At 52.5% G+C, this 27,045-nt stretch overlaps 3 protein-coding genes across 60 annotated transcripts in view; all 3 read right to left on the bottom strand.

Moving 5' to 3' along the window:
* Positions 1-5,475: 5,475 nt before the first annotated feature.
* On the bottom strand, positions 5,476-13,473 carry LOC308198172 (uncharacterized protein). 50 transcript variants are annotated; one of them, XR_013953675.1, is made up of 10 exons: positions 13,201-13,447; positions 12,031-12,160; positions 10,494-10,644; positions 10,163-10,246; positions 8,918-9,064; positions 7,653-7,730; positions 7,272-7,352; positions 7,106-7,164; positions 6,546-6,956; positions 6,298-6,441 (listed from the first exon to the last, which is right to left on the bottom strand). XR_013953675.1 is itself a non-coding variant. In XM_080600084.1 (10 exons), the coding sequence occupies exons 1-9, from the start codon at positions 13,215-13,217 to the stop codon at positions 6,918-6,920; spliced, it is 786 nt and encodes a 261-aa protein (XP_080456210.1). In that variant the 5' UTR covers positions 13,218-13,473; the 3' UTR covers positions 6,298-6,545; positions 6,876-6,917. The 50 variants fall into 50 exon arrangements, 27 of the variants coding, with proteins under 27 accessions (XP_080456200.1, XP_080456195.1, XP_080456198.1 ...); XM_080600084.1 differs by having other exon boundaries at positions 6,298-6,545; positions 6,876-6,956; positions 13,201-13,473; XM_080600085.1 differs by having other exon boundaries at positions 6,876-6,956; positions 13,201-13,471.
* Positions 13,474-13,541: 68 nt separating this feature from the next.
* NAA20 (N-alpha-acetyltransferase 20, NatB catalytic subunit) lies at positions 13,542-17,730 on the bottom strand. Its single transcript, XM_080600126.1, has 6 exons — positions 17,596-17,730; positions 17,475-17,499; positions 17,296-17,386; positions 15,961-16,096; positions 14,829-14,974; positions 13,542-13,880 (listed from the first exon to the last, which is right to left on the bottom strand). Exons 1-6 carry the CDS (start codon positions 17,646-17,648, stop codon positions 13,795-13,797), a joined length of 537 nt encoding a protein of 178 aa, XP_080456252.1. The 5' UTR covers positions 17,649-17,730; the 3' UTR covers positions 13,542-13,794.
* Positions 17,731-18,633: 903 nt separating this feature from the next.
* MARCHF7 (membrane associated ring-CH-type finger 7) overlaps positions 18,634-27,045 on the bottom strand; it is a 30,522-nt gene continuing 22,110 nt past the window's right edge. For 6 of the 9 annotated variants that reach the window (XM_080600032.1, XM_080600036.1, XM_080600033.1 and 3 more), the window contains 4 exons: positions 26,646-26,815; positions 25,174-25,283; positions 23,643-23,756; positions 18,634-19,776 (listed from right to left, as the gene is read on the bottom strand). In XM_080600032.1, the coding sequence (XP_080456158.1) occupies positions 19,651-19,776; positions 23,643-23,756; positions 25,174-25,283; positions 26,646-26,815 (520 nt within the window). In that variant the 3' untranslated portion in view covers positions 18,634-19,650. Of the gene's footprint in view, positions 19,777-21,653; positions 21,703-23,642; positions 23,757-25,173; positions 25,284-26,645; positions 26,816-27,045 lie in introns of all 9 variants that reach the window. The other 3 variants (XM_080600034.1, XM_080600035.1, XM_080600039.1) reach the window with 1 other exon arrangement.

Raw genomic sequence — 27,045 nt, 5'->3', positions numbered from 1 at the left:
GCCCCGGGGGCGCCTGCAGTACCCACTTTCGGCCACCAGGCGGCGGTAGAGGGCGCCGGGGGGCGCCACCGCGCATGCGCGGCCCCGGGGGCGCCTGCAGTACCCACTTTCGGCCACCAGGCGGCGGCAGAGGGCGCCGGGGGGGCGCACCACGCGCATGCGCGGCCCCCGGGGGCGCCCTGCAGTACCCACTTCTGGCCACCAGGCGGCGGCAGAGGGCGCCGGGGGGCGCCACCGCGCATGCGCGGCCCCGGGGGCGCCTGCAGTACCCACTTCTGGCCACCAGGGCGGCGGCAGAGGGCGCCGGGGGGCGCCCACCGCGCATGCGCGGCCCCGGGGGCGCCTGCAGTACCCACTTCTGGCCACCAGGCGGCGGCAGAGGGCGCCGGGGGGCGCCACCGCGCATGCGCGGGCCCCGGGGGCGCCCTGCAGTACCCCACTTTCGGCCACCAGGCGGCGGGCAGAGGGCGCCGGGGGGGCGCCACCTGCGCATGCGCGGCCCCGGGGGCGCCTGCAGTACCCACTTCTGGCCACCAGGCGGGCGGCAGAGGGGCGCCGGGGGGGCGCCACCGGTGCGCATGCGCGGCCCCGGGGGGCGCCTGCAGTACCCACTTTCGGCCACCAGGCGGCGGCAGAGGGCGCCGGGGGGCGCCACCGCGCATGCGCGGCCCCGGGGGCGCCTGCAGTACCCACTTCTGGCCACCAGGCGGCGGCAGAGGGCGCGCCGGGGGGCGCCACCGCGCATGCGCGGCCCAGGGGGCGCCTGCAGTACCCACTTTTGGCCAGCAGGCGGCGGCAGAGGGCGCCGGGGTGGCGCCACCGCGCATGCGCGGAGCCCCGGGGGCGCCTGCAGTACCCCACTTTCGGCCACCAGGCGGCGGCAGAGGGCGCCGGGGGGCGCCACCGCGCATGCGCGGCCCCGGGGGCGCCTGCAGTACCCCACTTCTGGCCACCAGGCGGCGGCAGAGGGCGCCGGGGGGCGCCACCCGCGCATGCGCGGCCCCGGGGGCGCCTGCAGTACCCACTTTCGGGCCACCAGGCGGCGGCAGAGGGCGCCGGGGGGGCGCCACCGCGCATGCGCGGCCCCGGGGGCGCCTGCAGTACCCACTTTCGGCCACCAGGCGGCGGCAGAGGGCGCCGGGGGGCGCCACCGCGCATGCGCGGCCCCGGGGGCGCCTGCAGTACCCACTTTCGGCCACCAGGCGGCGGCAGAGGGCGCCGGGGGGCGCCACCGCGCATGCGCGGCCCCGGGGGGCGCCTGCAGTACCCACTTCTGGCCACCAGGCGGCGGCAGAGGGCGCCGGGGGGCGCCACCGCGCATGCGCGGCCCCGGGGGCGCCTGCAGTACCCACTTTCGGCCACCAGGCGGCGGCAGAGGGCGCCGGGGGGGCGCCACCGCGCATGCGCGGCCCCGGGGGCGCCTGCAGTACCCACTTCTGGCCACCAAGGCGGCGGCAGGAGGCGCCGGGGGGCGCCACCGGCGCATGCGCGGCCCCGGGGGCGCCTGGCAGTACCCACTTCTGGCCAGCAGGCGGCGGCAGAGGGCGCCGGGGGGCGCCACCGCGCATGCGCGGCCCCGGGGGCGCCTGCAGTGACCCACTTTCGGCCACCAGGCGGCGGCAGAGGGCGCCGGGGGGCGCCACCGCGCATGCCGCGGCCACCGGGGGCGCCTGCAGTACCCACTTCTGGCCAACCAGGCGGGCGGCAGAGGGCGCCGGGGGGCGCCACCGCGCATGCGCGGCCCCGGGGGCGCCTGCAGTACCCACTTTTGGCCAGCAGGCGGCGGCAGAGGGCGCCGGGTGGGCGCCACCGCGCATGCGCGGCCCCGGGGGCGCCTGCAGTACCCACTTTCGGCCACCAGGCGGCGGTAGAGGGCGCCGGGGGGCGCCACCGCGCATGCGCGGCCCCCGGGGGCGCCTGCAGTACCCACTTTCGGCCACCAGGCGGCGGCAGAGGGCGCCGGGGGGCGCCACCCGCGCATGCGCGGCCCCGGGGGCGCCTGCAGTACCCACTTCTGGCCACCAGGCGGCGGCAGAGGGCGCCGGGGGGCGCCACCGCGCATGCGCGGCCCCGGGGGCGCCTGCAGTACCCACTTCTGGCCACCAGGCGGCGGCAGAGGGCGCCGGGGGGCGCCACCGCGCATGCGCGGCCCCGGGGGCGCCTGCAGTACCCACTTCTGGCCACCAGGCGGCGGCAGAGGGCGCCGGGGGGCGCCACCGCGCATGCGCGGCCCCGGGGCGCCTGCAGTACCCACTTTCGGCCACCAGGCGGCGGCAGAGGGCGCCGGGGGGCGCCACCGCGCATGCGCGGCCCCGGGGGCGCCTGCAGTACCCACTTCTGGCCACCAGGCGGCGGCAGAGGGCGCCGGGGGGCGCCACCGCGCATGCGCGGCCCCGGGGGCGCCTGCAGTACCCACTTTCGGCCACCAGGCGGCGGCAGAGGGCGCCGGGGGGCGCCACCGCGCATGCGCGGCCCCGGGGGCGCCTGCAGTACCCACTTCTGGCCACCAGGCGGCGGCAGAGGGCGCCGGGGGGCGCCACCGCGCATGCGCGGCCCAGGGGGCGCCTGCAGTACCCACTTTTGGCCAGCAGGCGGCGGCAGAGGGCGCCGGGTGGCGCCACCGCGCATGCGCGGCCCCGGGGGCGCCTGCAGTACCCACTTTCGGCCACCAGGCGGCGGCAGAGGGCGCCGGGGGGCGCCACCGCGCATGCGCGGCCCCGGGGGCGCCTGCAGTACCCACTTCTGGCCACCAGGCGGCGGCAGAGGGCGCCGGGGGGCGCCACCGCGCATGCGCGGCCCCGGGGGCGCCTGCAGTACCCACTTTCGGCCACCAGGCGGCGGCAGAGGGCGCCGGGGGGCGCCACCGCGCATGCGCGGCCCCGGGGGCGCCTGCAGTACCCACTTTCGGCCACCAGGCGGCGGCAGAGGGCGCCGGGGGGCGCCACCGCGCATGCGCGGCCCCGGGGGCGCCTGCAGTACCCACTTCTGGCCACCAGGCGGCGGCAGAGGGCGCCGGGGGGCGCCACCGCGCATGCGCGGCCCCGGGGGCGCCTGCAGTACCCACTTTTGGCCACCAGGCGGCGGCAGAGGGCGCCGGGGGGCGCCACCGCGCATGCGCGGCCCCGGGGCGCCTGCAGTACCCACTTTCGGCCACCAGGCGGCGGCAGAGGGCGCCGGGGGGCGCCACCGCGCATGCGCGGCCCCGGGGGCGCCTGCAGTACCCACTTTTGGCCAGCAGGCGGCGGCAGAGGGCGCCGGGTGGCGCCACCGCGCATGCGCGGCCCCGGGGGCGCCTGCAGTACCCACTTTCGGCCACCAGGCGGCGGCAGAGGGCGCCGGGGGGCGCCACCGCGCATGCGCGGCCCCGGGGGCGCCTGCAGTACCCACTTCTGGCCACCAGGCGGCGGCACAGGGCGCCGGGGGGCGCCACCGCGCATGCGCGGCCCCGGGGGCGCCTGCAGTACCCACTTTCGGCCACCAGGCGGCGGCAGAGGGCGCCGGGGGGCGCCACCGCGCATGCGCGGCCCCGGGGGCGCCTGCAGTACCCACTTTCGGCCACCAGGCGGCGGCAGAGGGCGCCGGGGGGCGCCACCGCGCATGCGCGGCCCCGGGGGCGCCTGCAGTACCCACTTCTGGCCACCAGGCGGCGGCAGAGGGCGCCGGGGGGCGCCACCGCGCATGCGCGGCCCCGGGGGCGCCTGCAGTACCCACTTCTGGCCAGCAGGCGGCGGCAGAGGGCGCCGGGGGGCGCCACCGCGCATGCGCGGCCCCGGGGGCGCCTGCAGTACCCACTTCAGGCCACCAGGCGGCGGCAGAGGGCGCCGGGGGGCGCCACCGCGCATGCGCGGCCCCGGGGCGCCTGCAGTACCCACTTTCGGCCACCAGGCGGCGGCAGAGGGCGCCGGGGGGCGCCACCGCGCATGCGCGGCCCCGGGGGCGCCTGCAGTACCCACTTCTGGCCACCAGGCGGCGGCAGAGGGCGCCGGGGGGCGCCACCGCGCATGCGCGGCCCCGGGGGCGCCTGCAGTACCCACTTCTGGCCAGCAGGCGGCGGCAGAGGGCGCCGGGGGGCGCCACCGCGCATGCGCGGCCCCGGGGGCGCCTGCAGTACCCACTTTCGACCACCAGGCGGCGGCAGAGGGCGCCGGGGGGCGCCACCGCGCATGCGCGGCCCCGGGGGCGCCTGCAGTACCCACTTCTGGCCACCAGGCGGCGGCAGAGGGCGCCGGGGGGCGCCACCGCGCATGCGCGGCCCCGGGGGCGCCTGCAGTACCCACTTCTGGCCAGCAGGCGGCGGCAGAGGGCGCCGGGGGGCGCCACCGCGCATGCGCGGCCCCGGGGGCGCCTGCAGTACCCACTTTCGGCCACCAGGCGGCGGCAGAGGGCGCCGGGGGGCGCCACCGCGCATGCGCGGCCCCGGGGGCGCCTGCAGTACCCACTTTCGGCCACCAGGCGGCGGCAGAGGGCGCCGGGGGGTGCCACTGCGCTGGCCAGCAGGCGGCGGCAGAGGGCGCCGGGGGGCGCCACCGCGCATGCGCGGCCCCGGGGGCGCCTGCAGTACCCACTTCTGGCCACCAGGCGGCGGCAGAGGGCGCCGGGGGGCGCCACTGCGCTGGCCAGCAGGCGGCGGCAGAGGGCGCCGGGGGGCGCCACCGCGCATGCGCGGCCCCGGGGGCGCCTGCAGTACCCACTTTCGGCCACCAGGCGGCGGCAGAGGGCGCCGGGGGGCGCCACCGCGCATGCGCGGCCCCGGGGGCGCCTGCAGTACCCACTTCTGGCCACCAGGCGGTGGCAGAGGGCGCCGGGGGGCGCCACCGCGCATGCGCGGCCCCGGGGGCGCCTGCAGTACCCACTTCTGGCCACCAGGCGGCGGCAGAGGGCGCCGGGGGGCGCCACCGCGCATGCGCGGCCCCGGGGGCGCCTGCAGTACCCACTTCTGGCCACCAGGCGGCGGCAGAGGGCGCCGGCGGCAGAGGGCGCCGGGGGGCGCCACCGCGCATGCGCGGCCCCGGGGGCGCCTGCAGTACCCACTTCTGGCCACCAGGCGGCGGCAGAGGGCGCCGGGGGGCGCCACCGCGCATGCGCGGCCCCGGGGGCGCCTGCAGTACCCACTTCTGGCCACCAGGCGGCGGCAGAGGGCGCCGGGGGGCGCCACCGCGCATGCGCGGCCCCGTGGCGCCTGCAGTACCCACTTCTGGCCACCAGGCGGCGGCAGAGGATGCCACAGCGTATGCGCGGTCCCGAAACGCCTGCAGTACCCACTTTTGGCCACCTGGTGGCGCAGAGGGTGCCACAGCGTATGCGGTGCCCTGAGGCGCCTGCAGTACCCACTTTTCGCCACCAGGCGGCGGCAGAGGGTGCCACAGCGTATGCGGTGCCCTGAGGCGCCTGCAGTACCCACTTTTCGCCACCAGGTGGCGCAGAGGGCCCCAGGGGGCGCCACAGCATATGCGCTGACCCAAGGCGCCTGCAGTACCGGATTTTCACCAGCAGTTGGCGGAAGGGGGCATTCAAAGGCGCCATCGCGCATGCGTGGCCCCGCCGCCTGCAGTACCCGCTTCTCACCAGCAGGATGCGTCCTGAGGGCAGCAGGGACATCTTCCCAGCCCATTTTCCCAGAGAAAGCAGAAACGAAAACAGCAGAAATTTGCACCCCACGCCGCCTCAGGGAGGAAGTGTCTGCCTTGAGCAACGTGCCGCTCACGGCTGGGAAGCTGAGCGGCGGCAAGTTGAAACAGTACATTTTTTATCGGGACAAAAATGGCAGGGAGATAATAACAAGGAACCCAACGCGGGCAACAGGATGCTCTGAGCCCAAAGACCACAACTCCCGGCTTGCTGGGGGAATGGTGCTCCTGGCGGCTTGACACTGCAAACACCACAGAGCCAGCTCCAGGCTTCCCCACCTGCAGCCCAGCACCCACAGACCTGTGCCTGCCACCCCGTGCCACCCCTGCCTGGGCTTTCCTTGCCCCAGCGGCCAATCCCCCGGGACCCGGCCTCCACAACGCCATCCCCTGCCCTGGGGGTCCTGCCGGGAACCCCCAGCCCCCTCCCCACTTGCGCCTCTGCAAGCAGCCCCCGCCACACCGAGCAGTCCCCCCAGCCCGGGGAGCAAAGACAGCAACGAGCTGCCCCCCCACCCGGCAGGGCTGGCCCCGCACTCCGAGGGGTCGTCAGCATCCAGCGGGCGGTGGACACGGGGCCACCCCCCCCTCCACACCCACCCCGCTACGGAACCTGCACCCACACACAGACAGCGACAGCCACTTCCCCCGATGGCAACCACCAAAGGGGGCACGGGCCGGAAAGCAAACTTTATTAAACTGCTGTGCAGGACTCCCAGGAGGGGGGCTGCGGTGGGGCTCCCTGCCCGGTCGTTCTCCCCTTCCCCTGGCGGGTAAGGCAAAGAGCAGCGTCCGTCTGTCCGTCCGTCCCTCCCTGCGTGGGGAGCAGATGGTGGAAGGGGGCTTCTCACTGTCGCTGCTTTGGGCAGTTGCGGAGTAATTGCCTTAAGTAACAAGGCAAATTAAACTCATATTCACCTTTTAAAGAAAGCGTACAGCATCGAAGAAGCTTTCGGGGTGGAGGGCAGCTGCGCTACCTAAGCGTTCCCTAGGCCTCCAACTTTACGTGCTATCGCACTAGGGGAACTTGGTGTGCTGACTCTAAGGAAGGGGACGGAGCGTAAAGCGGAGTGGAAACACCACGGATAGGCTCTGTGACCAGATGGGGACCAGATGCTCTTGTGCACACTGAGACCAATAAGCTGCATGTTTGCTACCCTGAGCCAACGACCTGTCATGTTTTTAACAAAACACTGCACTCTAGGGAACTTTTGCTCATTCTAGTATCATCATAATACCAAAACACACCTCCATCCCAAAAGCTCCGTGTCTCCAAGGTGCGACCACCCCTCACTGAGGGCATGCTCTGAGTTTCTCAGACCCCTCTACCTTTAAACGAAAGCAAGAAAACTTTACACCAAACATAACCAAGGTATGCCTGACTAGAGTCACTCAAGCCCCACCTAAAGGAGAGAAAATAGATGTAAACTGTCTTAAGTGAAAGGGGGTGTTAGGGAAGATACCATCACCAAGGATACCTTTCTGACTTCCAGGATCAGTCGACGGGCTGAGCCTCTCTTCCCCCCGCACTGGGATGCTGTGGGGTAATATTTGAACGCTTGGTTGTACCAGGTGTCTCCTTGGAAACTTAGAAATCTCTAGAGCCTTTGTGCCTTTTAATGCATTAACAGCCAGGACGAGTACCTGTGTATTTCATGCGTGCTCGCTTGCTTTCGCGGACAGTGAATTTATCGCCGGCGATCCAAAGAACCTGTGTCCTTGTTGCTGTAATAAACTGCCCTTCGTTGCATTGTTCCTAGCCGTGACAGTTCTCATTGAACGCGACTAGAGCGAGGGCGTGCTACGTTATTGGTGAATCCGTGACCGTGATAGTTCAGTAACCTGAATCCGACCAGACCCGTAACAGTTAGTCAGCTACGCCCCTTAGCGTGACAGTATTTCATAGAGAAAAACATTAAGCCTAAGATTTCCCATGCCTAAGGCCCTGGGGGTCAGGCAGAGAAGGAACCCGAGACTCTTAGCCATGCGACTCCTGAGAATTGCAGCTTACAGTTAGTCACTCACCGTCTTCCGGTCTCACAGGATGAGGCAGAGGTATAATCAATTCCCTCTCCATCTCTCTGGAAAGAGCTTTTCTCCTATCTATGACAAAGGAAAAAAAAAAAAGTTGTGATCATGGGAGTCAGTACACAAAGCCACACGCTGTGAATTCACTACTACAGTTAAGATCATTTTTAGTCAAAAAACACCTTGGCAGCAATGTTACCACTGCAAACATAGCGTGGCAAGAAAAATTCCACTCAAGGTAAAGTAAAGGGCAAGCTAAAAGGACGAATGATGTGACCAAAGGCAACTGCAACAACCATCTACCAGATGGTTCCACAGCCCTCGTCCACAGCCCTCAGATTTCACGGTCGTCTTTCCTGACGAATGAATCCTGGAAGAACAGAAAAGATACACAAGGTGTCCTTTGTGGAGCCTTTGGGGAGACTACTGAAAGGAAAACCAAACCAAAAAACTAGGAACAGCAAGCGGCATGTACGTTGGTTCTGTTAACAGAGTAACGCTAACGTACTAGAAATTTCCACGTTCTTTGCCCTCTACCTTGAAAAAGTCACCCAATTCTGTCAGTGTTCACCATCGCCTTTTTTTTTTTTTTTTTTTTTTTTTTTTTAATTTTCACGTGGACATCTGAGGAAAACATTTTGAGTCCCTGTCATCAAGGGAGAGGAGGAGGAAAAAAAAAAAAAGAGAGGGATGAGGGGGGAAGAAGCGCAGTCATTCCTTGCCTCGGTAACGTGAGCAAAAAGCTCAGGCGCTCGGCAACAATGTGCTTTGAAAGACAAAACACAGAAGAAACTGCATGTTATTTTATCTCAGCTGTAGAGTCACGTGTATTTGTACCTGCTCATTTATTCATCTGACAGTTTATTTTGCTACAGATGCTACAGAACATAGAGACTGCGAGGTTACTACAACCTTTTGTAACCGATGCGATCTTTGGTAGGAATAGCTATCTAAAAGAGCCAACAAAATCCCCTTTGTCGACAGCCATCTGAACTTTTATCGCCTAACAATAGTCCTACAAACATCCCCCGGGATGCTCAACTTCAGAAACTTTCCGTTCAACCTGAGGCAGAACAAGCCCTTACCCTAGACACCTTCACCTGGCTCTCCACTGCTAGCAGGGTAGCACTCCGATACTGCCCAGTACGCGCTGCAGCCTACTCGCTTACACGTATTTACTGCGGCCTGGTTCGATACGCTCACAGAGAGACCCATGAAAAATCCACCCTTTCTTTCAGAAAAGTAAATAAAGACATACATACATATGACACAGTAAGGAAGAAAAGCTGAACACACGGGATGCCGTCCTTTACCGAGGGGCAGATCCAACATCAGCACAGGGAGCTTTGGGGCACGTGAGCGATCATCTACACCAGTCATCGGGACAAGCCAAACGCATGCACACGAGCCTTGATCTAAAAAAAAAAAAACAAAAACAAACAAACAAAAAAAAGTTAAGTTCCTTTATAACTTATGAAAGTAACAACCTACAGCTTAGATGCAGTTGGATTGCATCAGCTTAGGGACTGCCTCCTTCAAAATGCGCGGGGGGGTGGGAAAACCAGTCTCGAAAACCTGTTGCCAGCTCCTCCATAGGTTACGTTCCTCCAAGCATCGTCCTGTTCCTGGATTTTACCAGCCACGACGGGATGGTCCCACTGGCATGAGTCGGGGACGCTTCGCACAGGGTTTATTTGACGCTGAAGTAAGTCTTCTGCGGGTATAAGTAACGCAGCACGAGATGGAAAGTAAGCTAAGGCACCGTCTGCGGCACAACGCTTGTGCGATATTGGACCTGAGGGGACCAGTCAAAGCCTGCAATAATCGCTGAACGGGTGGGTAAGTAGGGAGCCCTACGGGAAACAGAGCTCATGTTCTGCGAAGCTCTTTTCCTGTCAAGAAGAGGACCTTTTCTATTCAGCGTCTTTACCGAACTTTAGGCTACTTCCTATTCGCTTTGGCAAGTTAGCCTCCGTAGAAGCCAAGAGATTTTAAACTGCCAAGCACCATTGATAGCTCCTGTTCTCTGACGACAGGCAATTTCAATCGGGGCGCTAGTTAATAGGAACGTCTGGCTCTGTTTCACGCAAATCAAGTACCTAAACCACAGACAGGAGTCTGCAGAAAGAATGCTTTAAAAGGTGAATTTAAAGAGAGGGATGATACTCACTTTTCCAACATTTCTGCAATGACTGTGGCAAAAAAGGCTGCACCAGGGACGTCTCTATCATTCCCTCTCGGATTTAGCAACTCCATACAGTTATGGGTCAAACACCACAGCTTCAACGCAAGGCAGACCTCGAAGGTCACCTTTCTGTCTGCGTATCGAGTTCTGCTGGAAAGCCCCCAGCCGCTCAATTCCCAAGCAACTTTGCTACGGCCAGCGCTTACCTGGAGTTTTGCTTTCTCTCGCTGCTCAGTACGGGCCCAAGGCTTCTTTTGTTGCACACAGTTCAAGCAAAACTCTCGGGACATAACCAATAGACAGACAGAAAGGCAGAAATTACCTCTCACGTCTGTCTTGACCGACCACAACCAGCGTTCTGGAAAGCCCCGCAAGCACCAGTTTATTTCTAGGACAACTCTGAAAGCTGAGGCGGGACAAAGGTTAGCCTCTCGTACCACAGACTGAGCAACAAAGAGACAGAGGTCGACAGGCCAATTCGTTCTAGGTCTAAGAAGCTACTACAGCTTGGCAGGCACTACGCGGCTTTCCTTTGCGCTTCCCCGCGCCGAGTGGTTCGTGCTTCTGCAAATTCGATTCAGCCTTTGAGCCTGGGCTGCAGGAAGTTTACGAGCAGCACGCCTCAGTTTCACCCGGAGGTCGCTGCGACTTACCCGGACAGCTGGGACAGACGGGCTGCTCTTTCTCCTGGGAAACCTGCGACTGCAGCACGCCAGCTGCAGCTTTCCTCCCTTCAGCTGCCGCGCCACCTTCGCTCGGCGACAAACCCCGCGGGGGTCCCAGCGGCGGGGAGCTGCTTCTGCCCTGGTGAGCCGCAGGGAAAGGAGAGAGCCGGCCGTCAGCGCGCGGGGGGAGGAAAACCTCCGAGGCGCAGCCCGACGATCGAGCGCAGCGAGGACCCGCGCCCGGCCGCCGCAGCCCCCACCCCTCCCGGCCCGACGCTCCGGGGAAGCGCCCCCGAAGGCTCTCGCTCGCCTCACCGCCGGCAGCCGCGCTCGCAGCCAGCGGCAACCTGCGCCTCCCGGCGCGCACGGCCCGGCCCCGGCCCCGGCCCCGGCTCGGGGAAAGACCGGCCGCGCACCACAGAACTACAGCTCCCAGCATGCCGCGGGACCGAGCAGTCCATCCGACCCAGAGGGGAGTCGGCCAAGCGAACGCAACCGCCCCCCCCGCCCCGCCGCCCTCTCTGCGCCCGCCCGCCCCCCTCTCCCCCAGCCCTCCGAAGCCCCGCGCAGTGCAGACCCCGCCGCACGCCCGGTCCGCTCCGCTCCGGCGCGGCGCCGCCCCGCCCCGCACAAGGGCCGTTTCCGCAGAAGCTGCCGACCGCGTGGCGCCCCAACCGCCCGCCGCCTCGCCCCCTCCCGGCCCGGCCCGGGGCGGCACCGACCACCAACCTCGTGTCGGCACCGCGCCTCGGCGGCCCGGCCCGAGCCGAGCCCGGCCCGGCCCGGCCCGACAGCTTCCACCCATAGTGCCGGCAAGCCCTGCACGGCACCTCCGCCCTGCGTTCCTCCGAGCCAATCACGGAGCGTTTCCGCCCTGAGTTAAGGCTAGCCGTGACGCCACTTCCCCCCTGGGTTCCCAGCCAATCATGGAGCGCTTCTGCCCTCAACGACGGCTCGCTCGGACACCACATCCGCCCTCACGGTCCAGCCAATCACGGAGCCGTTTTGGCCCTCAGTGAAGGCACGCCCTGACGTCAGTTCCGCCCTCGGTTCCCTGCCAGTCACGTAGGCGGTTCCGCCCTCGGTAGCAGAGGTACCCTCCGCCGGGTAGACCTGGCGGCCGCCCGAAAATAAAAAAAAAAAACGCGTAGTCCTGGCCGCCGCCCGCAGTCCAAAAATGCCAAACGGCCATAAATGTATAGAAATATGCATTTAGCATTCTACATAGCATCTGCCCTGTAATTCTGCAAACATCATAAGGGATCTAGAGCGACAAAGCAAACACACAAAGTACCGCTGTCATCCTATCCATAAACATTCTATAACAATTACTCACCTGAAGAAGAGCTGCATGCAATACAGGCACTTACTACTACTATATAGATTGCTTTCCTCTAAGAGATCCTACTAGTTGTTACCTCACAAAGATGGGCGTACCGCTCTCTACTTGGAAATGCGTCAGTCCATAGACTCCGACCCACCCAAAGACCCCTGCAACTGACTGAAGGAAAAACAAAGCACTTACCCCAAAGAGCAGCCCAGGCAGAACGAGCTCCCTCATGGCTTGCCTGGGGCTCATATACCATTTGGCCCCGCCAAATGGTACATCGTGCACATAATACACATCGTGCCCACAAAAGCTTTTGGGGAGACCACTGTAAAGAAAAACAAAAAAATAAAACCAGCAAGTGGCTCGCACATCGGTTTTGTTAACAGAGTAACACTAACTAACTAGAAATTTCCACGTTCTTTAGCCTCTACCTTGAAAAAGCCACTGACTTCTGTCAGTGTTCGTCACCTTTTTTTTCTTTTTTTTTTTAATTTTCACGTGGACATCCGAGAAAAACATTTCGAGTCCCTGCCATCGAGGGAGAAGAGGAGAGGAAAAAAAAGAGATGGGTGAGGGGGGAAGAAGCACAGCCATTCCTTTCCTTGGTAGCAGGGCTGAGGGCAGCGCGGCCCGGCCGGGGGGACCTGCAGAGCCCCTCAGGCAGGAGGCGGGCTGGGGAGAGCAGGGCTGGTGGGGCCCCGGGGCACGAGTGCCGGGAGGGGCCCGCTGCCAGGGGGCCCGGCCAATGCTTTGTGGCAGCGGGGCACCCACCCCGCCCCAGGGCGATTTCCCCCAGCGCCACCTGTGGCACCGCCCACCCCGTGCCTTGCTGCCCGCCCGCCCGCGGCACTCCCGCCCCCCAGCTTATCACGGCTCAGCCTACATCCCATCAAAGTTAGCATCCGCTTCTAGCAGGGTATGCAGAAACATGGAGGAAGAAGCACGCTTACAGGAATAAACTAACCGGATTATGTGCGCTGATACTACTTCATCTTAATCCTAGCTCATACAGTCAATTAATACTCAGGCACCTGAAATTTCTACAAATTTCATCTTCATCCCTGTTCCCCCATTAAAAATACTTAAAAAGTATTATTTCAGTATTAAATATAAGGCTAGTTGCAGATGCTATAAACGTAGCCTACAAATCCGAAGTCTCTCCTTATCTGGAAATCCTACATCAACTTTGAACCTGAGCAAGAAAAACATCATAGAATGGTTTGGGACCTTAAGAGACCGTCTAATTCCAACAACCCCCTACCATGGGCAGTTCCTCTTGACAAGGTTGTTCAAAGCCCTCGCCAACCTGGCCTTAAATACAAGCAGTAGAGTATGAGAATGCAAGAAACCCTTACTGTGGCTTACTTCAGTGGATGCAGCATGTTAAGGTTATGTATGGTACCCAGAACTGGTCTTGAATCAGGTCCACAGTAGATGCAAAGCCTTGACTTCTTTATTTGCCTGACTTTTCCAAATTGAGCGTGAACCTAAGTTCAGCCGATCCCTGTGCCACGAAAATTGAAAGAAAACGTCCAAATTATCTGTAACAGGTATCTCTTCTACGAAAATATTAATATACTACCTCCCCTTGCTCCTTTTCCTGGGTATTGTACAATCATATTTTCATTGGTCATGAATAATGGCATTTTTAGGAGTTTTACTATTACTGACCAGTTATTTTTGATCTGAGAAAAAAACACACCATGTACCATGTCACCAGGTGATTCCATTTAATAGTCTCTGCATTACCAATATTTGAAAAGAAAACTCACTAGAGGAAGTGCAAAAGTATGCAGCTATTACCAGTAAAGGCAGCGTACGTAAACTTCTCAATATTGCTTTCGGTATTTCATGGGAAAAAACACTGAGGCTATGTTTTCTCATCCGTAAGGTTTTGGGGGGCAGGCAGAGAGGGAACCCAAAATTCTTAGCATGTTGCCTGAGAATCACAGTTTACAGTTACTCAATGTCTTCTGGTCTCACAGGATGAGGAAGAGGTATAATAGATTTCTTCTCCATATCTCTGGAAAGAGCTTTTCTCATATCTGTAGCAAGAGAAAAAAATGTTGTTGTGACAAGTGTCGTTGCACAAAGCCATACTAAGCGAATTCCCTATTACAGTAAGATCACTTTTAATCAAGCACATTTCGGTAGCAAAGTGAACGATTCAAATCGTTAGTACAGCACCAAATTCAACTGAATGTCAAGAAAATGGCAGGCTGAAAGGCCAAACATGACTTAAGTCATCTGCAACAACTGTAGTTGTCTGTCCACAGCCTTTGTATTTCATGTTACTTTCATCTCAAACGATGAATGGATGAACAGAAGAGATACACAGCAAGCCCAAAAAAGCTTTCGTGGGGGACACTTACAGGAAAAAATATTTTGCAATAACAAGCACCTAGTACTCCTGTTTTGTTAACATAGTACTCGAAATTTCCATGTCCTTTATCCTTTAAATTGAAAAGGCCACCCAATTCTCTGTCACCGTGGACCATTAGCCTTCGTCAAATTTTAATTGGCTGAGAAAAACAATGCCTCAAGTCCGTATAATCAAGGGACAAAACAAAAGGGTGGGGGTGGGAAGGCCGTCACAGAAAAGGAGGGAAGAGAAAGGAAGAAGGAAAGCACAGCCATTCCTCTTCCCAGTGGTATCAGGAATAAGTCCAGGCACTTGCCAGGGGCATTCTTTCCATTAGATAAGTAACTGCATGTTATTTATCCTTACTCAGAGAATAACATGTCTTTGTACTTGATAGTTTACTCATCTGGCATTTTATTTTACCAGGGATACAACGCAATGTGCAAACTGCAAGATTAAGTTTTATAACAGATGTTAATCCTCAGCAGGAAAAGCTATCTAAAGGAAGAAGTAAAATCCCATTACACAACAACCACCTTAACTTTTTCCATATAAACAAAACATACAAACAACCCTGGGACACACAACTAGACAATCTTTCCATTCAACTTGGGGTAGAACAAGAACTTACCATAAGCATCCTCATCCGGCTCTCCATTGCTAGCAGAATAGTACTCTAACACTGTCCGGTACACACTGTAGCCTAGTTGCTTATACATATTTACTGCAACCTGATTTGATACTCTCACAAAGAGATCAACGAAAAATCCGCCCTTTCTTTGAAAAAATAAACAAAACACAGTAAGAACGAGCAGATGAATGTATTTCCAATTAAGAACCTACAACATGTAACCAAGAACAGGTCTGATGTGGCGGTACACTAATCGGGTGTGTTTCACGCTGTAATAACAGATGCACTCCTTTTACCAAGGGACAAGCCCAGTATTGGCAGAAGTCATTTTTTGGTCACGTGAACAATCTTCTAAACCATCCAGTGCATTCAGAATTATTAACAAAAAGAACAGGGCAAGCCAAATACCCACACAAGCCTCATTTTCATATACATATATTTTTAATTATAATCTATATTTTGGATGCATTTACATTGGACTAGCTTAGGGACTGCCCCCTTCAAAATGAACAGGGGAAGAAAAAAAATCAGTCCCACAATCCAGCTGCCTAACAGGAGATGGCCCTCAATACGCAAGTTCTTCAAAGAATCACGCAGTTTTTGGATTTTACCAACCACAACAGGGTTGCCCTACTGGCATGAGCTAGGGACGTTTCCCTATGTGTTTATTTTCTGCAGGTATGAGTAACCCAGCATGAGATGGAAAGTAAGCTAAGTTACTGTCTGCAGCACCACACTGGTGTAATATTGTGTCCAAGGGAACCCGCACAAAGTCCACAAGTGCTAAACAAGTATGTTGGGGGCACTATGGAAAACACAGTTGGTAGGAAAAGAACTTCACAAAATGTCAAGAAAAGGATCCTTTATACAGTGTCTTTGCTGAAATTTAGACTACTTCCCATTCATCATGGCAAGTGAGCTTTCATAGAAATCAAGAGATTTTAAAATGCCAGGCGAAGTTTTTAGTTCTTGTTCTCTAACTACAGGGAATTTCAGTCAGTTGGGGCACTATTTAATAGAGAAGTCTGGGAGCCTGGGTATGTTTCATGTAAAACAAATACCTAAATCACAGACAGAAGTCTACAGAAAGAATACTTTAAAAGATCAACTTAAAGAGAAGGGTAATACTCACTTTTCTGAGATTTCTTCCAATAGTTCCATCAACTTGGCAGCCAAACCCAGCCGTCGAAATTCTGGTGCAACAGAGAGAGCAGTAACATGTCCGTGCCATTCTTCCCTAGCCACAGAGCCTTCTGCTTTACCCATTACTGTGGACATACAGAGTTATCAGCACAGCAGCGCCTTTGGGATAACGCACCCCAGATACACATCTTTACAGAAGAGTATATAAACACACGCTGCAATGAGTGTGGCAAAAAGCTGAACAAGGCACGTCTGTGTTATCACTCTACGACTTAGCAACTCTGTACGGTTGCAGGTCAAATATCAGAGCTTCAGAGAAAGGCAGACAAGGCCCTTGAAGGTCACATTTCCATCTGGATTCCAAGCTCTCTTGGAAAGACCCCCAGATGCTAGTTCCTGATTTCACCAACTGCGCGCTAACCTATTCTGACACCCAAATTCACCTACCGCAGACAATGCAAACGGTTCTCACACAGTTCTGCTTCATTACATCACACATCATTTTGCTCGTTTTACGCTAGTAAATGCTACTCTCCTGATTAGCATTAAAAAAGTTAAATCGTTTTTCAAAACTTGTTTTCTGAGGAGTGACTTCTAAATAAAAGTCTTAAGCAATTCTCACAAGTCTTTAAATAAGCAGAATTCCGGGTCTGACTGGAATAATGGAAGAACAGAGGGCTACAAGCCAAAAACTGGCTCATCATCCTAGCAGCTAATGGACATTTCTGGTCGCTCTGAGGGGGGAGAACTTGGGAAGCTTCGCTAACCTGGCAAAAGAAAGCTTAGGCCCTGCCTGCCAACACGTTACATGTAGCCAAAAAAGGTGGTTTTTTGTTTTTTTTTTTTTTGTTTTTTTTTTTTTGGGGGGGGGGGGGGGAAGTTGAGTGGGGAGTAGGGGTGTCTTTGGAGTTTGTTTCTACATAACGCCACGCAAGCATTAGATTGCGAACAACCACTCAAACTTCCTATCGCACACGGTACTTCAGAAACACCCGTCACCCACAGCACACGCGCTTTAGGCTTCAACACATCGAGCAGGTCATTTCCCGAGTCTCTGCGAAGGCCTCCCGGGATGCTGGGGCACGGGTAACGAGGAGGACGAACAGGCAGACAGCCCCAGCAGCGGGTACCGCCGGGGAACGCCACCGCGCCGCGGCAAGGCACGCGCGGCTCCCCGGCCCGGGGCTGGCTCTCGGCGGGCAAAGGGAAGCCGAAGCCCGAGCCCGGAGCTCAGCGTCGCGACCAGCGCTCGCAGCGCGCCCGCCCCGCGGCCCGAGGGCAGCCGGAGCCCCGGAGCAGCGGGAGCCGGGGCCGCGGCACTCACTGTAACCCATCAGCTCCCCGCCGGGCGCCTCCGCCACGATGAAGTACTCGGGCCAGTGCGCCAGGTACTGCAGGTAGAAGGGGATCCCGTACTGCGGCCGTCAGTTAAGGAGCACAGCGACACCGGCGCGGCGCCCCCCGAGGCCTCCTGCCGGGCGGCCGGCGGCAGCGGAAGGATACGGTCTCCGTCAGCGGGTCCAGGTTGCTGCGGACAAAGAGCAACGCTCAGCGCGGGCCCTGCCGGGCTGCGGGGCCGGCCCCAGCCAGGGGAAAGGGCGGGGGGGGGGGGGGGGGGGCTCACATGTTGTTGAAGCGGAACAGGTCGTCGCAGGTGAAGGCGCGGAGCGACGTCATGGCGCTGCCGGGCCGCCTCCGCCTCCAGCCCTGCCCCGGAAACGCTCCCGCCGCCCCGGGGCCTCTTCCGGCGCGGGGGCGGGGTAGCTCCGCCGGCCCAACCAGGCCCGGCCCCGCCCGTCAGCCGCCCGCCCGCCCCGGGCCCCGCGCCCCGCGCCCGCCTCGCTGCGGGGCCCGCCCGGGCTCCCGGGCCGAGGCCCTGCCGCAAGGCGCCGTGCGCCACGGGCAAGTTGCGGGGGGGGGCGGGGGGGCGTGCGGCCGCAACCTCCCCAGCCGACGCCGCTCGGCCCCCCTCTGCTTTCCCCCGGCTCCACCCTGCCCTCTGAACCGCGCTGGTGCTTGGGGCTGCGGCTGCTTAAATTGCTCACCCCCCAGGAACGCCATTTGTTATACGGAAGGACAGAAACAAATTAAAAATAGCCTTCCCGTCACCACGTTGCTAGGCTACCAAAACCCATGCCTGTGCCTCTGCCTGCACCGAGCACGCATGAAACGCCGTTTACTTCGGTAATGTTTTCCTAAGCTACATCAACACAGAAACGATCGACCATTTATCTTTTACTATTCACGTTAATTCACTTTCTTCAGAAATGATTTAGAAAAAATTTCACGTATGCCTAGGCCTCCACCCTTCAAATGAATAGCTGAAGGAAAGCTGTATTTCACCTAATTGCCAGAATTACAGGTATTGTCGGTGAATAACCAATGGCTTAAGGTTATCAGGATGAGCACAGAAACGTTCAACTTCTTCAGTATCCCCGTTTCTTTCAAGGCTTACAGCTGACAGGCCATCTCGTATAATACTAAACTAAGTTTTAGGGTAACTCCTAAAATAATGAGTTCATTTCTGCTGTCAAGGTATGTTCTTTCTTCCTCACAAGTTCGCTTGTACATAAACTCAAGGTATTTCAACATAAAGAACTCCTTGCAGATACATTCTTACTAGTCATTAAAAGGCCAAGAGAAATATTTATAGCAAATACGATTCTGATACACGTATGACAATTTATTGTACCACCATTCATATAAAGCATTTCAATTTAAAATGTTGAGAAACAATCTTAAATATTTGTGTAAGAATTTACAAACATTAGTAAAGATAAACCACAGACAACAGCTTTCCAAGTTTTCAAATATAAGTTCTGGTAGATATCCATGTATAAATAAAATGGACAATACCAGTGAAGATGCATACCTCATTTTTACTTTATTTATAAAGAAGTGACAACACTAGAAAACACATCGATAACCAGTGCTTTGAACAGTGAAGGTGGGACATAAAAAGTCTGATTGAACTAACACAAACTTAGGTCTTTATCGAGTTGCATATCTGCCAGGAATGCTGAAATGCAAGAGTTTACACCTGCAATATTCCATAATGGAATACCCACATAATATCAAATATAGTCTCCAACTTCCAAACCGGTAAATAAAAAAAACCATCATTAACACTATGTATTAGAAGACCACTGCAAGTTCTTATTGCTTTTTGAGTTAATACTCTTCAAATAAACTGAAAACCAAACAGTCTCTACTGTACCTTGCTCATCCTCCTGCTCATTCATTAACACTGGAAGCAATCAGTTACTATATGAGGCCGCAAAAGAGGCATTTAAAAAAAAAGAAAAGAAACAAAAGCTACTTAGGTACATAGACATCCCCACCCTCCCTGCCCGCCCTTACCCCAAAACCCACAATAACCACTTAGTGCCAGTAGAGGAGCAAAACTGGATAGACAAAACCAGAAATGTGACTACAGTAAGAAGGAAATAAAGAGAGATATAGCTTTCTTAAATATTCAAAATCTGATGTCTCCCAAAACGAAGCACATCCCCATCATTTAAAAAGTGAAGTTGCCTTATATATATACACATATACACACATATATCTAATCTTTGCACATGCTGAGTAGTTCTCAAATCCACTGAGTTCCACAGTGCAGCAGTTGATTTTGAATTTAACAGTGCTTCAAAAACTACAGTAATATTCAATGCACTTTTTACTAAGGAGAGCAAAAAACAAATGCATGTTCATGTTGTTCTTGCCAGTTCAGCATTTCTGCAGCACATCCGTTTGTCTCTTGCAACACAGTTCCACCAGCATCAGTCTTCAGAATCATCCTCAGAAGCTGTTGGAACAACACAGTATAATCAGAAGCCTTCATAAAGGTCTGTTAAATTTAGAACTAGAGCACTTTTAGTTTGAAATGAGTAGTGGAAATAAAGGTGATTTCATAATATAAATAGCTGACTGTAATACCGGCCCCAAACCTTGTATAATTTCATGGCTTAATTTTTAAACGCATCTCACATCTGAAAAAACGTAGCATTTTTAAATCTAAATTCCACATTACAAACTGCAGTGTCCTCCTGCTGTTCCTCCTCAAAATAAAAGGAAGAAAATATGATTATGCCAGAGATTCAACTTTTATATAAAGTTCACAGTGGCTAATTCCAACTGTAGTAAGAGGAGAGAGAGTATGTTCAAGCTATGACAGCTGCACTCAACATACGGGAAGAAATTACTCCCACAGTTAAACTATCTTTACACTAAAATACCTAGAAAAGTTCATTAGTCTAAGCAAACAGAAATTTCTGACGTTTACGTTTATATATTTATACACATATGTTTTGTGTGTATATATATATATATATATCTATCTGTTGCTTAACACAATTAAGTGAGTCCTACTTGGAAGCAGCTCCTATCTCCACCCCCATTCTTTCAGTCTAAGTAAGATAAAGTCCCCATATGCATAGGATTCTGCTACTGAAACGTGAATTAAAGCACAAACGCATGCTTGTCAGCTGTGACAAAAACAAAGTACAAACATCTACAATAGGTTTGTAAAGTTAGCTTGTGCCTAACAGGAATTAATATGTCCTCCTAAGCAAGCTCTGCAGTCTTGAAATTATTTAAATCACGTAATTTGTTCTCTCTCTGAACATAAAGAGGGAAGCAACGTTTTTCTCATCACTTCTCCAGCCTCCCAAAAACATTTCTGAGAAGAGAAACATAACTCAAATGGTGTCAATAATAAATTTCAAATCGGTATTCCTCACCTGCAAGTTAAAGTCTAGGTCAAATACAGATTAAATTGCTGTGTGGAATGCCACTTACTAAGATCAATTTCTACTGTAATAAGAATACACATAACTTAAGAATAAATCCTGAATTCCAATCCTTCTCTGTTATAGAAAGTATTACTTACATAGTGCTCTGAACGCAGAAATTATCCTCTGCTTCTTGAACTAAACAATCCCCCCCCCAGCATTCCTTATATCATACTCCAAACATGTCCTATTCACTGAAAGCTCAATGCATATACAAAATTTGCACGTTGACAGACAAACAGACACTAGAAAAAAGATAAACCGATTACCTTTCCACTGCCTATTCACAATGCCCAGAAATAATACTCAGATTCAGGCTACATTTACCACAGGTCAGCACACATTTTTCTCACTTCATCGCACTGAAGAACGACTACGTGAAAAGTAGGCTAGTCCTCTACCTTAGTTGAGAACTGTTAAATTCATTCCAGAAGTGGACAGTGCTGATCAAAGTATATGTACATCCAAAAAGCGGGGAAAACGAGGTAAACAAAAAGGGCAAGAAAAGTATGGTAATTTAAGCACAGTCAAATTTAGCCTGAAATGCTTCTTTTCTACCAGAACTCATGAAAAGGCTACAGCCTAAAGGTCACCACCATTTCCGTAATTAGGTACTACTAGAATACACTCGCAAAGAATCTTGGTATCAGTGGCAGGAAACACTTGCATAGTCTTGCATAGTCATGATGCTATTGGGAAATCCATCATGGAGAATTAAAATCAGCTCTCACCCAGAATAATTCTACTGATACTGGAAAAAGCACTGGGTAAAGTCAATTTTTCAGTAATTAAGTTTGGTAGTATGAATCATCTTGGCAAAGGAGGATTGTACTCATTTAACTTTGAGTAGATCTAATGGGGGGGGAAGGAGGAGGAGAGGGGAAGCACCTACTTTCAATATCTTCCATATGTGCCTGAAGAGTTCTTGCAAGGTTAATAAACTAGAAACAAGGCAGAGAGAAAGTAGTTTAAAAGTTGCAAAGTTTATGTGCAGTAATTTGCAACACGTTAGCAAAGAAGTTTTCTTCACCTTTTCTTCACTTTTTATATCCCAAAGCTTCATTCCAGGTGTTGGTTATCCTAACCCACTTGCTCAACTTACAAAATCAATACAAAATTTAATATAAAGTCCCACATATTAGACCTCAAATTGCTACTGCACAGTTTTTTCAGCTTCCACACTATGTCAAATGCTTCTGTTAGCAGTTAGTGCCTCCCCATCTTCATGTCCTACAGTCTGTAAAACACATCTATTTTGAGAGTTGCACACATGTAAGAAATTGGCAGTTTTGTGAAAACCGTTCCTACAAATTCCAATGCACAAAACCGTAACCCACAAGGACTTCATTAGTTGAATCCACTTCATTTATTTCACTATTTACATGGCAAAACAGAGCCCTCTGGCTGAACGAGGCTATTGAAAAAAAGCATAAATCCACTGAAGATTATATCCGTAAATATAAAGTTTAAAATCAGGGTAACTATTAGGCAATAGTGGCAGCTAAATGTTAGAAGAACAGTGACAACCTACATCACTGTTTAAATGATAGGACAGATGCTGACACAGCAAATAAAAAGGAAACAAGAATAACCTAAGAGGTTTCCATAGCCCAGTTGTGGTTTCAGTATCAAACGCATAAGAGTGATCTTTACTGGTTTAAAATGTAGCATCACACAACTATGTAATGCTGCGCCTGATCAGAAACATTAAGAACATCTTACTTCTGCAATATCCTCAAGGTAATAAACTGTACTGGATGCTGGCTACAGTTAGATTGTGTCTTTTGGAAAATCAGAGTCATAAAATGGTTTGGGTTGGAAGGGACCTTAAAACCATTTAATTCCAACCCCATGCCGTGGGCAGGGACACCTCCCACCAGACCAGGCTGCCCAAAGCCCCATTAAACAGCTCGAGGGATGGAGCATCCACAGCTTCTCCGGGCAACCTGTTCCAGTGCCTCACCACCCTCAGAGTAAAGAATTTCTTCCTAATGGACATTTCATTTGTGAACCACAGAAAATAAGCTGTATAACTGGGCATGTACAGAAAGGGGACCACTGTTCTAATACAGTAAAAGATTTGAGCACAGCCCTGCTTCTACTCCAAAGGCCTACTACCTGCTATGCAAATATTCAAACAAGCTTTAGACAAGCTTTATATCGCCAATTCTTTTTAAGCAATTTCTAAAGAATATACCTTTCAGGGGATCAGTTGTCGAAGAGCACAGAGATTCACTATCCAGTATCAAATTAACATGTAGAATACAGATTTTTGAAAGAGTCACTATGCAGAAATGATTTTGTATGATGATCTCTTACTGGTCCAAGGTGCACTTACTGCACTTCTAAGTCAAGGCGTTTAAGTGACAAGAATCCAGTCAAACCCAATTATTAAAAGTTTTGACTAATGCCAGAAAATCATACTATAGCTCAGCAGTTTCAAGTACTTATTTAAGGCTCAATCCAGCAGACGGACAATGCAAGGTCCAGACCTCTGTAATGCAGACTGGCATAATGAGAAAGGTTTGTCAAGTCAGATGGTCCAATGTTCTAAACTGAACGTTGTATACAGAGGAATATAAACCCTCCAGTTTTGGATAAATACCCAGCAATTACGGTAAGATACACGCAAAGCAATCAGTTACTGATAACCTTGACAAAATTAATTCTGCAACACAGTAACTGAAATAACGTAGTACCCTTCAGTTTCAAATCAAACATAGTGTTACTACATTAGACAAATCTAGACCATTTTACATCAAAATCTCTTAATTAACAGTAGTACTTCTTGGGTATCTAGCTCCTAAGTCATTCAAGACAACAATATAGTTCTAAGTTCACTGTATGAGCAATTCCTGACATAAAATTAATTCATACTTACTCTGACACGTGTGCTGGCCTCACTTGCAGTTCCTAGCATATCAGAAAAGCGCTGTTCACATAAGTGTAACAACACTACAAGGTAGAGACCAGAGCTGATAAATTCATAGTCTGCCTTTAAGGAGATCAAAAGAAACATTCAGAATGTTAGCAGTACATTTACGTGCGATTCAAGAGGCAGAACAAGAATTAGATTTTATTGGAAGCACTACATATTTGATCTCTAGTTGTTCCAAGGAAACTAGGGAAATGTAATAGCAAAAAACAAATTAATTACTAAAATGCTATTATACCTGTAGTTCCTCCCACTCACCACAGATCTAACCTGTTATCCTTGAAGATGGATTTTATTTGTGGAACTCTTTCTATTTAAGTCAGTATGACTAGTTCACAGGTAAGAATCTAAGGAGCAGAGAATTGTACCATTTGAAAAAAACAAAACACTTTGCTGGCTTCTTTTCAGTGTTCCCAATACTTTACAGAAAGAAAAAGTGTTGTCCGTGGGTGTTAATAAATATTTCAAGAAATTATTTTCACTGCAATAAAGGAAAATTTTCGAAATGCTACTACTGCTGAATTGATTATTTAGAGTTAATTCTTTAGAAAAAAGCTTTAAAGGCCTTACTTCTATTGAAGTACAGTGACAGTAACCAACACTCTGTAGTGCTAAAATGTAAGATGACAGCACTCTTATGGACTGTTCACGATGTGGCCCAGGTGAAAGGAGCTAGAGTACCAGAGTAAGTTAGCTTACTCTAAACAGTAAGAAAATCAGAGGCTGATGTTTCGCCAAGTTCACACATTTCAAAGTTGGAGTTATTTTTCTGTATTTTCTTTTAACTTCTCAGGTAGGCAAATTTCATTAGTCTTCCTACATTCACAGAAGTCAACCCAGAGAACACGGAAAACCCCCTGAATAGTTCAATATATCAATGCCAGCTTTCTAATACGTATTCATTGTAAAATACTACACAATCCAGTGGTTATAAGATGATGCATTTTATATAAAGACAGTAATATCAATGGACCTTTAATTATTATTATTATTATTTTTGATTTAGAAAAGCACTTGAAGGAGCAGCAAGAAGCTCTGCTATAAAAGAAGTTGGTTTTTACACTTTAATTAAAGGAATAAAGTAATCGTTTTAATGGTATGTTTAAAACAATTGTTTAAAATGTTCTCAAACAAACAAACAAAAAAGCCAAAAGGAAAGACACATCATGATTTAATAAATGTGAATGCAGGATTTCCACTGCACCTATGCGTCAAAGACACTAGACTGCAAAGACAGACGAAAGACCTGCAGATCTGCACTTAAGGATAAGAGATATAGTACCTTTACTGGAGGCTTAGCAATAGGAAAAAGAAGGAGGATAGAATTTGAATACTGAGGAGATATATCTGTTCCATGGTTTTGTTACTTTACGTGCACATCAGTCCTCCTGAAAAGGGGAAACATTTTCCTTCTCTAAAGAGGAGTGCCCTCCCAGCACAAAATCAACACTTACCAAACCAAGCAAAATATACTAACTTGTTCATTTGCATGTGCCCTATAGAGTTCATGAATATCAAAGTCTTCCAGATTCAGATGTAACTTCTCCTTACACAGTTCACAAGTAGTTACTGCTTCCAAAGAAGAACCTGGTTGGGAAGTGCAGGGGGAAGGTAAGAAATCAGTGTCAAGTTGCAACTATCTAAAATACAGGACACAATTATATAAGCATTAGAGACTGTAACTATTTCTTGGTTTTATTTCCCAAAGCAAGGTTAGATGAAAAGATGGTCTCTGGTATAAATGTAGTGACCATCTACAACCATCAGAATTTAAATGCTACAGAATGTTTATTCTCTATCAGGCTGCATGTATTTTGCTTCATGTTCAGTCTGGACGCCGTACTTCTTGAAAGCCTGGCATAAAATCATTGCTGTTTGGGCTGTTTGAATTCTACACTGTAATCTGGTTATACACAAAAGTAAAACACACTAGAATAGTTTAAAGTTATTATTGGAGTAAGATTTTGTCTTGAAGTTCCAGGTCTGAAACTAGTTGTTTCATAAGAAACAAAACAAAAAACCAAGATTATGATGGATTTGTGTCTTAAATTTGTTGATTTCTATCTACAAAGTTGCACACTTCAAATGAAGTTCCCCTACATGCTGAGGCTTTTAATATGTCCTTTCTCTGATGCAGGTCATCTTATGCCGAGTAAACAAACTGCACCTTCCTTTTGTAAAAAGTATTTCATGATCTTCATGTCTCTACCAGGCCATGTATTTTAAGTCTGAAGAATCCTGAACTTAAGTTCATTGAACAATTTATAAGTAATACAAAAACATCTGTACAGCGTGCAGTTTCTGAAGTGTACCTTAAAAAAAAATCTATATTCCTGTTCAACTACCTCGAACAGGAGTTAAGATATGTTAAAAAAATAAAAATAAAAAAGACAATGCATTCAAGAACTGTTGCAACAGAAAAACATTTTTTGATTTTAAAATTCCTGTCGCTCTGCTAAAGTCAGACTGGCTATCAGAGACTTAATAATTAGAACCGCATGCACAGGGAGTTCCTGGGAACACACTTGCCCGAATTGGTAGGGTAGCTCTTAAAAGTATCTTCTCATGCCCCAGACCTCTGCAATGTTATATTCTGTTTAACATCTTAGTAGGCATTACAAAAAGTGTAGTTCTATAAATGACAGATACCGTTCTTGGAAATAACTCACAGGAGAAAATGTGCACACATATGTGCATGCGTACACACATACACACACCAAAAAAGCCTTGAAGTGCCATAATGTTTGTTGGGGTTTTTTTGCTTATTTTTTTAAATATATATATATATATATATATACACACATATATACATATATATATATATATATACACTTTTTTCTCCCCAACTGTTGCTTTTTCAAAAATATGTCTTAATATTATTAAGAGCAATCGTACTGGTAAGTCTCCCACCATACCCAGACATTTACCACAGTCTGTTGTCTCCTTTACCTGAATTAATCTTGGACTGCAGCCATTTTTTCATGCACTCCTGGTGAACATACTGCAGACTTCCAGTGCATTTGCATGGCTCTATTAAAAGGTTGTCAGAACTTGCAGACGACATCTGACAGATTCTACATAAGTCACCCTCTTCATCTTCAGAATCTTCTAAAAGCAGACTGAACAGGAAGGAATATCAACAAAACACTGTGACACGTTTCATGTACGATTTTTTATGACAACAATTTGTCCTCCAGCTGTTCTCAAACCTGCGAGGATTAATACAAGTTTCTCTAAAGACAAAAGTGAGCCTGTAGGTGACAGCTGTGAGTTGTATCCTTCTCTGAAGGAAAGTACCTTTTAACATCAAGGTTGCATAAAACCCTCTCATGCTAAGTCAAGTATATTT

Source organism: Anser brachyrhynchus, assembly GCF_964034855.1.
Source record: "Anser brachyrhynchus genome assembly, chromosome: 7".
NCBI lineage: Eukaryota > Metazoa > Chordata > Aves > Anseriformes > Anatidae > Anser > Anser brachyrhynchus.
Note: the sequence above shows the minus strand (reverse complement) of the source record. Positions and strands in the feature narration are given on the sequence as shown.